Consider the following 13,815-nt stretch of genomic DNA (forward strand, 5'->3'; position numbering starts at 1 on the left):
CAGAAACATGGTGCTAAGTGAACTAGCAGAATGTAAACAACTCAGGCTCTCTGTCCTTATGTAGCTGCAGCCTGGGAAGACTGACATCAAACAATCAATTACACACTTAACCATTTAAAAATTGTGGAAAAGTCATGATGAAAAACACTGGGTGGCATGAAAATATATAGTAAAGAAAACGAAGGGAGCCTCTCTGGCACAGTGACTTTTTGGCTGAGATCTACTGGTGAATATGAATTAACCAGGCAAAGAGCAAAGGATGAAAAGAAATGCATTTGACTGATCAAAATAGTTCACATATGAAAACAATGTATTTACCTTAAGTATACGTGTTGCAGTTCATACTATGAAAAAGTACTGTATTACCTTGATTTTTTTTGGTACAAGGATAGTTTAAATAAGCATCTACTTTTTATATTAAGGGATTTTTAAACAATAGAAATGATATTCAATGTAAGAGTCACCTTTTGTGTCCCCAGATGGACAAATCTTTAGTTCGGGCTGTGAAATGGCTTCAATGTAGTCAGAAGAAACAGGCTGTAACCCACAGGTTTCCTCTGGTTGAATCAGCAAGCCACAATCCTGCATTAAAATGATAATGATAAAAAAATGAGCTGTCATAGTAATTAACCTGACCCATAGTAATAACATCCAAAAAATAAGACTTTCTGTGCCAAATGTCATTTATAGATTAAAGGGAGAAATTTTTTAAAATTAAAATATGATTGATTTACACTGTTGTGCCAGTTTCTGCTGCACAGCAAAGTGACTCGGTCAAACATATATGCATTCCTTTTTTATGTTATTTTCCATAATGGTCTATCCCAGGAGACTGGACATAGTTCCTGCTGCTATACAGTAGAAGCTTATTGTTTATCCATTCTAAAGGTAATAGTTTGCATCTACTAACTCCAAACTTCCCATCCATCCGGCTCCTTCCCTCTTCTGTGGCAACCACAGATTTGTTCTCTATGAAAACAGAGCAATTCTTATTTACCCTTCTCTTAATGTTGATTCATTAATAGTTGTTTTTGCTATAATTAACTACTTGCATTACGGGATTCATGTAAGTTCTAATGATAATTTAGTCTTCATTTTGGCATTGGTTTTCATGTTATTGCTTTACTAATTTTTAAAGAAACGGATGCCAGTTTTACTTTAAAAAAATATACCTGGTGGTGTTGACTTATTTAAAATACATTACAACAGGGGGCAATATATCATGGGAAAAGACATTAATGGGAAAAAATAAATAGGAAATATTTGAGGAGAATGTCAATTTAACAGGTGAATTTCATTTCAACACACATTTACTAAGGATCTATGATATGCTAGAAATAGAATCAAATACTCGTATTTTATCCAAAGCATCTTCACATGTTTATAAAAGCAGGTAACAACATCTCACGGCAATGAAATTCATTACACGGGTATGTTCTATACTAAGCAATGTCTTCTGGCACTGGGGAGTGGCAGTCTGTTGGTTCTGAAATTGTGCCTCTGCTCCAGCAGGTCAGCCCACTCTCATTTTCTCTTAGCTAATCCCACAAAGCTATTGACACCTGTACCTGTCCTGTGTCCCTCTAGCCAACCTCACCTGGTTCCACTGCCACTCTTCTCACTGGGTTCTCACCATCTATCACAATTACGGCCAGGTAAAAATGCTAGAGTCTCTCTCAGGAAAGCTTTCTTTCTAATTTTGCGTGTTAAGCATCTTCTTGTGTGTTAGGTCTCAAAACAGTAGCACAATTTTGTATCTGCTTCTGTCCCTGTCAGCACCAGTTGTGTCACTTGGTAACTGCACTTGTTATCTGTGCCTTTTCCACCAGACTAAATACTCTGTGACAACAAATAATCATTTCACTCACATATATACCCAGTCCCTAGTGCATGGTAGACAACAATAAATATTTCTCGAATGTTGAAAAGGTTAGTTAATTGTCCCCCTTTCTATACCGTAAATTCTCAGGAACGGAGAGAAATAATTGGTTTGACCTTTGTTTGCTCTGTTTCTCTGCCTCTAATGAGCAATTTCTGGTCACCTTCCCTCATCCTTTCAAATACCCTCACCATCAACTCAGATTCCCAAACCTCACAGCAAAAGATCTAAGATATCAAGGCACAAAAGGAACAGGGGTAGTGCGAAGACTTTTTGAAAGCTTTTTAAATTCATGACTGAAATTGAAGTTTAGGAAACTGGTTAAAGATTAGGAATGTGATTTGTATTAAAAAGTTCATTATAATAAAGCAATTAAAGATAACAAAGTTTATAATGGTGTGAAAAGATTTAGTCTGAATAAACATCTATGAATGACATATGCTAATGTGTATGTGATATCTATTGATCCATCTGTCCATTTGTTTTTGGTGGAGACTAGATTTTTTTTAAAAATAAATTTTAATGGAGAATAGTCAGCTTAGAAAATTGTGTTAGTTTCAGGTGTATGGCGAGGTAACTCGGTTATATACATAAATCCATTCTTTTTCAGATTCTTTTATTATATAGGTTATTACACAGTACTGAGTAGATTACTCTGTGCTATACAGTAGCAGACCTTTTTTTTAAAGCCGAGAAAAATGGCATTATGTACCTAACAGTTTGAAAAAAAATGTCTATATCAAATGTTAGGGAAGGCAGGGAGAAATAATTACCATTATACACTGCTGATAAGGTGTGCAATTTAGCTCAGCTACTTTGGAAGGTAGTTTATATTAAAATTAAAAATTCACAGATTCCAAAGCCCCAAAGTCAGACTTCTTAGTATCCACTCCAGGGAACCCCTCATGCAAGATACAAAGAACATCTATAAGGATACATCTAAAAGGATGGAGAGATTTCCAAGACATATAATTAAGAAAAAACTGAAGATCATATGTTGTTCTGGAATAAGATACTCTATCTGAAACACACTGTGGCTATGCCAAGAAATCACCTAAATTCAGGTACTTCGGACTGAAATGCTGTGTTCCTTTTATTAAGAATGCACAGAGGGCATTCCCACAGTGGCTCTGCGGAAATGAATTTGATTATTATCCATGAGGATGCAGATTCGATCCCTGGCCTTGCTCAGTGAGTTAAGGATCTGGCATTGCCATGAGCTGTGATGTAGGTTGTAGATGTGGCTCAGATCCCACATTGCTGTGGCTGTGGTGTAGGCCAGCAGCTAGAGCTCTGATTCGACCCTAGCCTGGGAACCTTCATAGGCTGTGGGTGTGGCTCTAAAAAGACAAAAAAAATAATAAATAATGCAAAGAGTGTTGAAACATTCCTGAAAGTCCGTATTTAGAAAAACCATGGCCTTAAGATGATTGTTTGTTAGGAGGTCTCTGTGGTGGCATGTGTATAATCATGTCCTAAAATTCTCATCTGGAGGTCATTAGAAAGACAGTCTAGATCATAGCTGCCGAAGTCCCAGCTGGTCTCTTCTGCCAAAGCCTGACATGAAATGGGCTGTATGGATCAATCAGAGTTATGAGTGCTGATAGCTTGTCCTGTGGGGGACCAAACTCAAGCTCTGGGGTGCCCTATTAATAGGTGTGCCCTATTAATCACTGGCAGCCTTTCTGAGGGACATCTGAATGGAAGGATGTGAAAAATTCCAAGAAGAAGGAATTGCATGTCAAAGGTCATGAGGTTACAGAAGGATTTATCTGACATCTTAAGCTAAAAAAAAAAGTAAATTATTACAAAAAAAACCTAAGATGCCAACAATCTATATTTTAATAATCAAATCATGACATTTTTCTTGAGATGCACCTCCAAGGTGATCTACTGCAAACTGCTACTCAGAGGAAGGACAGTAAGTCAAAATGTGGTCTGAGCAATTCTGGATACAGCTTTCAAACGGAAAGATACTGATTGAATACCTAGAACCTGTACAGTGCCTTGCTGAGAATGCAGGTCTCTGACCTCAACATCGTCTAGCTCATCCTCAGAAGTTTCTTCTTAATCCTAAACTGAAATCTCCATCTCATTTGTTCTAATTATCCTTGGGTGCAGCTTGAAACAAATTTATTGTAATAACACAGAAGCATGTTCTGATCTGACTTCAAAGCTGCTAAAACAAATGACTGGCAATAGAGCTGGATAATATTTTTAAATGTTCAATGTCTGCACTTACTGAATAGCCAAGGTCCCACATACGAACCTATGATAATAAACATAACGCAGAAAGGCACAGTGTAAGTAGGAGCCAGATTGGGTGACCATTCCTGCTGTTTAGAACCTTTGCCTTGTCTCTGTGTTTGAACTGTTACCTGGCATGGTGCTCTCTCTGCCTCGGATAAAGCTTTCTAAGGGGGTACCTGTTCTTCCACAGTCAGTAAGTCAGCCCTGCGATACTCACTAAACAGCCATAACTCTAGTAAATTCCAAGAGAGGTCAGAATCAAAGGGATATTGCAAAGAATAAAGGAGTAGAGAGTGGGAGAGGGACACTAGATTTTGAGGTAAATGAAATTTAAAGTCATACCCTCCTCCCTGTAGTCTAGGTCAAAGAAATGTTCAATTGCATTCTGTACTGCCTTCGGAATTGCTCCTTGGCAATTCACATAGCATTATCCTCTATATTAAAGTCTTCACCATTTTAGAAAGCCAGGACAGCTCCCCCAATGCCCCACTGCTCAGAGTAAATATTAATCATTTTCTAGCTGCAGTCAGATAAAATGACCCTTAAATTGAATGAAGCAATTCAGAAGGCTAAATACAAACCAAAGTTCAGTGACTGGCTGACAGAGTTGAGGGAATGAGAAGAAAAGGCAGCGTCAGTAAGGCTTGGTGGGGTGGGGGGTTGTACACATTTTACAGAATTAGAGAATAGTCACTTATATTGGACAAAGCACCCTGCGTTAGGACTTGCACTCATGAATTTTAGTTCCAGCTTTGCCATGAACTAGCTGTGTGTTGTTATGTCACTTGCTTTATTTTCTCAATATAAAATGGTGAAGGGTCTAAAGAAGATACCACAGCAGATCACGTGAGGCATCTACTCAAAATCTATTCTCTCTTCTTCCTTTCTAGCAGAAAGATCTTCATTTTGTTGGAAGTAGCCATGTGTCTAGTATTCAAAAATTTAACCAAACAAAATTATATTTCCCAGGCTCCTCTGTAGCTAGACATGGCCATGTGGCACAATTCCAGCCAAAGAAATGTAAGTGGAAATCAGCTATGGATCTCTAGAAAAGTTTAGCTTCCCTGATGCTGCATTTTCTTTGTCACTCTTATCTCCTCTGTTTGGAATGTGGATGTGAGCCCTAAGGAGGAGCAGCCATGTTGCGACCATGAGGCAACCATAAGCAGAAGGATAGAAAGAACAGAGGACACAGATGATATGCAGGAGCTAGAATGTGGATTTGGGATTTTTGTTTTTTGGGGGGTTTGGGGGAGAGCCACAACTGCAGCATACAGAACTTCCCAGGCTAGGGGTCGAACCAAAGCTGCATCTGTGACCTATGTAGATCTTTCACCCACTAAGCAAGACCAGGGATCAAACCAGCATCCTCATGGAAACCATGTCAGGTCCTTAACCTGCTGAGCTGCAAGGGAACTCCTGCCTCTACACTTCTTGCGATGGAAGAAGTACAAACACAAACTTGGTCAAACCACTACGGAAATGTAACACGTAGCCAAACTTTTCTCTTCCTCTAATAGTCTGTGAAATCTTTTCTTCTTAGGTCATATAAATCTTTGAATATCCCTTTAGATCTTAAATGAGATAAAACTCACTAATAAAAAACAATTTTTGAAAGGGAGAAACTCATTAGCATCTCTCATTTCTTTCTTCACTAATATGATGAGTAAATTTGGTCAGGTTCAGGCGTATTTAAGAAAATGATTAACAGCTCTCTGGTCGTACATGCCATCTCTTGGACACTTTGCGTCTAGATATGTGGAAAAGGCAGTTATTTAACAGAGTTGGTTAAAATGACATTAACCCCAGGAAGCAGCTCCACAGTTTGAGAAGATCCTTTTGCTGGAGACTTCACAAATTCCTGAATGGATTGTCATTGCTTCCAACAGAATGCAGTAAGATAATTAGCACGGGTTTTCTTGTTCAGACATGTGCAGAGTTTATGTTTAGTACATAATTTTATTTATATTATTATTATTTTTTTGTCTTCTGTTTTTTTAGGGCCGCACCCACAGCATATGGCTAGGGGTCGAATCGGAGCTGTGTCTGCAACCTACACCACAGCTCACAGCAACCCACTGAGCAAGGCCAGGGATCGAGCCCAGATTCTATGGATATGAGTCAGGTTCGTTAACCACTGAGCCACGACGGGAACTCCTAGTACATAATTTTAAAATTTACTTAATATTTCCTGAAATGCTGCAGTGACTAACATGAGATACTAAGGTGCTCTTGGCTTTGTCCTCTGCCCTGCCTGTGAATACATACATGACCACTGTTCTTGTTACCAATTCCTGGAAGCCCATTTAATTTTTTTAGAGATGTGTTTGGTCACAAAGGAATTAGCAGTTTTTTATTTCATTTAAAATGTGATTTTGCTGTATTTTTAGAGCAATATCACCTTGGACTATCTGGTCTGGTATGGGTTTTTTTTTTTTTGGTTCATTTTTACAACCGCACCTGTGACATATGGAAGTTCCCAGGCTGTGGGTGAAATCAGAGCGGCAGCTGAGGCCTACCCCACAGCCACAGCAATATGGGATCCAAGCTGCGCCTGCAGCCCACCCCACAGCTTGCAGCAATGCCAGATCTTTAACCCACTGGGTGAGGCCAGGGATCAAACCTGCATCCTCACAGATACTCGGTCAGGTTCTTAACCCACTGAGCCACAATGGGAACTCCAGTAAGTATTTTTAAACCTTATATTTGGCCCCCCAGAATCAGCCTTAGGAACAAACAGTTCTTCGCTTCTAGTAGATAATGAAAAATGCCCACCTAAGTTTAAAAATATACATCCACTCCTTGTGGCCCCCAGCTCTTTCCAGAGGGACCCAGTTCCTTTCCCTGGGCTGCTGCTATTTCTAATAAGTCAGGAGTGACCACTTAGATTTGACAATCTTGGCACAACTGCTTCCTCCCAGAAAGGCAGAGTCATCTTCCAGATCCAGACTGTTCGTTTTCCCACAAGAGATGAAGCTCCTGATGAGCTAAGTTCACTATCTTGTTCCAGAGGGATGAATTATTTTCTGTCTTCACATTGTCTCTAAATTTAACAACTGCTTTCTTTGTATCATAGTCAGCCAGCCATAAAATAGTAGCTATTGTATGATTCACAGCATTAGACACCAAATGAACATTTACAGAATAATTAGTTGAGGTATACATTAGCAATAAATCACTACTGCCGAATCCATCTGAAATCATCTTTCACATACCACAGTGATCCTGAAACTGAACGTTTTTCATGAAGAAAAGAATGCAATGTATATACATTCATATTAAAGGAGATTTATAGCCTATAGAGAAGACAGTTTGGAAATATCTCATAAATACAATTACACTGCTAAGACTTTATCCTACAGATATACTTGGTGAATTCTGTAAAATTCATGTGCAAGGAAATTTGCTAGAGCACTTTGTGTAATAACAGAAAACTTGACACAACACGTGTCATCAATAGGTAATTGATCAAATAAGGTACACATCTATATAATGGAACGCTTTATAATTCCTAGGAGAGAAGGCATCAGAGTGAAGATTTGGGAAGATATATAAGATATATTACCAAGAGCAATAAGGCCAGGTGGAGGACATTATATATAGCTTGATCTTATTTAGTAAACCAGAGTGCTAAAAGTTATGTATGCTTGACCATGCACGCAGAACTTCTGAAATAATACACAGGAAACACCGAACAGTGACTTTCTTAGATTAAAGATGGTAGGCCAGAGATGGGGAAGTAAAAATGAACTTGTACTTTTTAACCTGTTTCTGAAGATTTTGTATTAGTAGGAATCATGCTTATATTTTTTAATTATTGGCCACAATTGAACCCTTGCCATAGCAGTGACAATGCCAAGTCCTTAACCTGCTAGGGCACCAGGGAACCCCCAGTTTTTTAATTTATTTGTATTTTTTAATTAAAAAATTTATTATTGTTATTTTTTAATTGTTATTTCCCCAATACAATTTTTTTCTATGTACAGCATGGTGATCCAGGTACACATACATGTACACATTCTATTTTCGCACATTATCATGCGCCATCATAAGTGACTAGACATAGTTCCCCAGGGCTACACAGCAGGATCTCATTGCTCATCCATTCCAAAGGCAATAGTTTGTATCTATTAACCCCAAGCTCCCAATCCATCCCACTCCCTCCCCCTCCCCCTTGGCAACCACAAGTCTATTCTGCAAGTCCATGATTTTCTTTTCTGTGGAAAGGTTCATTTGTGCCATATATTAGATTCCAGATATAGGTGATATCATACGGTATTTGTCTTTCTCTTTCTGACTTCCTTCATTGAGTATGAGAGTCTCTAGTTCCATCCATGTTGCTGCAAATGGCATTTTTGTTCTTTTTTATGGCTGAGTAGTATTCCATTGTGTATATGTACCACTTCTTCCTAATCCAATTATCTGCTGATGGACATTTGGGTTGTTTCCATGTCTTGGCTATTGTGAATAGTGCTGCAATGAACATGCAAGTGCATGTGTCTTTTTTAAGGAAAGTTTTGTATGGATATATGCCCAAGAGTTGGATTGCTGGGTCATAAGGTAGATTTCTGAAGTACCTCCATACTGTTCTCCATAGAGGTTGTGCCAGCTTACATTCCCACCAACAGTGCAGGAAGGTTCCCTTTTCTCCACACCCCCTCCAGCATTTGTTATTTGTGGACTTAATGATGGCCATTCAATTTTTTTTTAATATATTTTTTTCTTTTTTTCTTTTTAGATCCTCAACCTAGGGCATAAGGAAGTTCCCAGTCAAGGCATGGAATCAGAGCTACAGCTGCTGGCCTATGCCAAGGCCACAGCAATGCCAGATCCTTAACATCCTGGGTGAGGCCAGGGATCGTACCCAAGTCCTCATGGATACTAGTCGGGTTCATTACCACTGAACCATAATGGGAACTCCCAAATTTAAGTAAAGAAAATAATATTTAAAATGGTAAAGTAAAAGAATAAAAAATCATAAAAGGATGGATAGCTCCTTTGAAGGTATATTAGTTTCCTATGGCTGCTGTAAGTGTAGTACCACAAACTGGGTAGCTTAGAAGAACAGAATATTATTGCTTCACAGTTCTGAAGCTGGAAGCCTGAAATCAGGATGTGGGCAGATTTGCTTCCTTCTAAAGGCTGTGAGCCCGCAGAGTCATTTAATACTGTCCGTGTACAGAATTTATATTTTATCAGAGGAAACATAACTGAAAGGAAATAGAGTAAATATGCCAGGTAGAAGAACCATGAAGCATTCTAGAATTGAGTGAAAACGTGGCCATTCAAGCGCAGAGTGGATGATGTTTGGAGACCAAGATAGGCAGTGGGTAGAAATCAGTAAAATTGTTTTGGAAACATGATTTTCATCCTTGACTCATTCTAATGACACAAAGTTTAGGACTGCGGCAATAAACCAAGCTTCCTTTATTTATTTATTTATTTTGTTTAAAAGTTCTTATCAGGTAAGTCTCTAAGCTCTATTCCCTTTTATAAAGCTTATACAGGTTTTTCCTAAGCTGCTGCTCCTTTAAGGGACAGTACTAAATTAAGCATCTTTAAGACACTTTGATTTTTATTTAGTTTGTTCTAATAAAATATTTCCAATGAACAAGGTTTGCCTATATAATTGCCTTATTTTGAATTTTAATGAAACTAAGAAACTAGTCAAGTCATTCTACTTTGTGCAGAAGAGATCTCTAACAACCTTCCTTTTATTGAGCTGCACCTGAGGCATGTGCAAGTTCCCTGGTCAGGGATCAAACCTGTGCCAGAGGAGTGACCTGAGCCACAGTAGTGACAATGCTGGATTTTTAATCACTAGACCACCAGGGAACTCCAACAGTATTTTAGATAAGTTTTCAATGTAATTTCTTTTACTTTTTTTCTTTTTTTCTTTTTAGGGCCGCACCTGCGGCATATGGAAGTTCCCAGGCTAGGGGTTGAATCAGAGCTTCAGTTGCCAGCCTATGCCACAGCCACAGCAATGCCAGATCCAAGCTGCATCTATGACCTATACCATAGCTGGCAACAACGCTGGATCCTTAACCTACTGCGCAAGGCCAGGGATTGAACCTGCACCCTCATGGATACTAGTGGGATTCGTTCCCACTGAACCACAATGGGAACTCCAATTTAATCTCTTTTAAAAAATGATGGAAGTTGATGTTAGAGAACAGTATTGTATAAGGTGACAAGAATTGCTATTTGTGTTCGGAGTTCATACTTTTATTGATAACACATAAGAATTCAAGCAGTGGAGTTCCTGTCGTGGCGCAGTGGTTAACGAATTCGACTAGGAACCATGAGGTTGCGGGTTCGGTCCCGGCCCTTGCTCAGTGGGTTGACGATCCGGCGTTGCCGTGAGCTGTGGTGTAGGTTGCAGACGCGGCTCGGATCCCGCGTTGCTGTGGCTCTGGCGTAGGCCGGTGGCTACAGCTCCGATTCGACCCCTAGCCTGGGAACCTCCATATGCCGCAGGAGCGGCCCAAAGAAAGAGCAAAAAGACAAAAAAAAAAAAAAAAAAAAAAAAAAGAATCCAAGCAGTAATGAACCATCACATAAGGTAACACAATTGCTTTCATTTCTCTCCTATCAGCTGAAAAGTGGCCATCCGTTATACTCAGAATTTTAAGTTAGTCCCCAATGAACTCAGGAACAAAGGAAATAGAAACAAATTTTAAGCAGATGAATTAGTTCTACTCAATTAAATTTATTAATATGACATCCATATTTGGAATACTTCTTTAAATTTCTCATGCATTCCAAATCCCTGAACTAATATGCAGTTTTCTCCTTTTTAACCCGGATGGTCTCCAAATTAACTAGGATAGGGGCGGTGTGATCCTGCCTGCTGGAGTCCATTCTGAAAGGCACCCTGTATTCTCAATTTAGAAATACATCTAAGTCTCTCGGCTTTGTAGAATTTGGACCGGAAAATCTAGTGCACTGGGGCCCGTGAAATGACTAATGCGTCCCACTTCCGGTGAGCTAGAAACTGCAAGGAAAGCAGCCTTTGTTGTGGTCTTTCAGCACTTTTGGTTTTGGTTCCAGATGGAATCCAGAAGGGGAGATGTGAATGCAAATGAAAAGAAAGAATGAACTTATATGTCTGGATATTTGGAAAAGTTCAGTTCTTTTTGATTTGTGAACAAAGAAGTATGGAATTGGAACTGAATGCACAACCGTGGACTCTTGTCCTTTGAAGAAGCTGGATCAGTTTGGAAAGTGAAAGAACAATAACAACAACAACGATAGAAAGAAAGGCTTATTTCACATTCCAAAGAGCAAATGGATTATCTGTAGACTGAAGCAGAAATAGCAGTGAATGGAACTAGGCAGCATGTTACAGAGATTTTTAAAAAATATCTTTTTTAAGTGTACTTGTCAATCCTATCAATAATGTGACACCAAACATAACAAACATTTGCCACACATAAAAGAGTATATGGGAGTTCCCGTCATGGCTCAGAGGTTAACGAACCTGACCAGTATCCATGAGGACGCAGGTTCGATCCCTGGCCTTGCTCAGTGGGTTAAGGATCTCGTGTTGCCATGAGCTGTGGCGTAGGTCTTAGACGTAGCTCGAATCCCGTGTTGCTGTGGCTGTGGCACAGGCTGGTAGCTACAGCTCTAATTCCACCCCTTCCCTGGGAACCTCCACATGCCACAGGTGTGACCCCAAAAAGACAAAAGACATAAAAAAAATAGCATATGCACACGGAGGTATATGGGATGACTGGCCACTATGGAATAATTGTGCAATATAGCCAGAGACCTCTACCCAATATTCTTTGATAATCTGTGGGAAAAGAATCTGAAAGAGAATGAATATGTGTACATGTATATTGGAATCACTGTGCTGTGCAGCAAAGATTATCACAACATTGTAAATCAACTCTACTTCAATAAAACTTAAAAAAAAGACAAACAGCAAGCAGGTCTTCCAAGAGTGATTAATCACACATAGTGAACATTACTGCTGTTATAAGTATTTCAGCATGGGCCATCCCACTTATAAATGGTCCACTAATAAAGCAGAGGAGATTGTGATCTTTAAAAATGTAGCTCTGGTAGGACATTTTTCTGAGTGGCACAAACAGAGTTGAATATTTTAATAAAACCTGCAGTTATAGTAATTTGGGGCACCACAGGCACTTCCTGCTACGTTCATCTTGGTAACTGCTACAAACACACCTACACATACACATGCCTTACACATCCTCACGCAAGTGCCTACACACACACTGATCCCTAGAAATGTGACATTTTATTTTATTAATTTATTTTTTTTAAGGCCCCACCTGCGGCATATGGAAATTCCTGGGCTAGGGGTCAAATCAGGGCTGCAGCTGAGGCCTACCCTACAGCCACAGCAACACCAGATCCTTAACCCACTGAGTGAGGCCAGGGGTCAAACCCACATCGTCATAGAGACAATGCTGGGTCTTATCCTGCTGAACCACCATGAGAGCTCTGGAACTGTGAGATTTTAAAAGTTGGGGTGGTGTGGGGGGGTGTGCTTAAACCAAGTGATGCGAACTACGTTCTACTACAAAATAATTCTCTCATCGCATGTTTTAAGTTATAAACGCCACCTCTTTGAGGCTTTAATAGTAATTGTTTAGTACTAAATAGTATTTTTAAAGATTACCCACTAATCAGCAACCTATCCACTCACCGTTAAGCTCAAAGCATGCTAACTATAGCCAAATTCTGTCTACAAGAAAATACATGGTGCATTCAAAACTGAACATCCGAACTGCTATGATACTGTATCGTCCAAAGTTAAGACATTAACTTTAGTATAAGCATATTCTAAAAATGCAAAAATTAGATAGCTGTCAAAATAACTATGCCATGATAAGCAAGTCCTTTCTACGTACAGTCTTATATTTTAATGTGTTAATCAGTCTTTGAAAAATACTCTAATACTCTCAGCAGTTTAGAAGTCACTCTGCTAAGATACGTACTAATTACTCAGAGAAAGATGTAACTTTATAGTGGAGAAACCCATCCCACACGATCCTCATCAAGTGACCAAGAGAAGCACATCATTTCTGCAGTATTCTTGCCCCAGATGTTGAATTTCACTTAATGAGAAGAAAATACGATGCAATTTCAGATTGAGAGGCATTCTACAAAATAACTGACCTGCATTCTTCTAAAGCACCAAGGTCATGAAAGATAAGGAAAGCCTGCAGAAGTGTCACAGATTAAAGAAGAATAAGAAACATGAAAGCTAAAAGTGGTTTGGGATCCTGGAACAGAAAAAGAATATTATAGGAAACAGCAGTAAAATCCATATAAAGTATTTGGTTAAGTAAATATACTGTATCCATGTTAATTTCTTAGCATTGATAGAATTGATAAAGTGCCACCATCATGTAAAATGTTAATATTAAGGGAAACTGGGTGAGGGCATTTGGGAACTTTCTATAATTCTAAAATTTATATTAAAAGTTAAAGGACTAGCACAATTTGATAGTTATATTTCAGAGTTTTCTTTTCTCTCTCTCTCTCTTTTTTTTTTTTTTTTTTTTGGCTGTGGGCTCCAGGCATGTGGAAGTTCCCTGGCCAGGGATTGAATTTGTGCCACAGCAGCAACCAGGGCCACGGCAATGACAACACCAGATCCTTAACTGGCTGAGCCGCTAGGAAACTCCCTCAGAGTTGTCTTATAGGGC

General features: G+C 39.1%; 1 protein-coding gene across 10 annotated transcripts in view; it reads right to left on the reverse strand.

Annotated features, from left to right (window-relative positions):
• CPED1 (cadherin like and PC-esterase domain containing 1) overlaps positions 1 to 13,815 on the reverse strand; it is a 282,194-nt gene that overhangs the window by 45,311 nt on the left and 223,068 nt on the right. For all 10 annotated transcript variants that reach the window (XM_021078989.1, XM_005673220.3, XM_003134738.4 and 7 more), the window contains one exon: positions 465 to 582. In XM_021078989.1, coding sequence (XP_020934648.1) covers positions 465 to 582 — 118 coding nt within the window. The remainder of the gene's footprint in view (positions 1 to 464; positions 583 to 13,815) is intronic.

The sequence above is a fragment of the Sus scrofa genome, chromosome 18 (genome assembly GCF_000003025.6).
Source record: "Sus scrofa isolate TJ Tabasco breed Duroc chromosome 18, Sscrofa11.1, whole genome shotgun sequence".
Taxonomy (NCBI): domain Eukaryota; kingdom Metazoa; phylum Chordata; class Mammalia; order Artiodactyla; family Suidae; genus Sus; species Sus scrofa.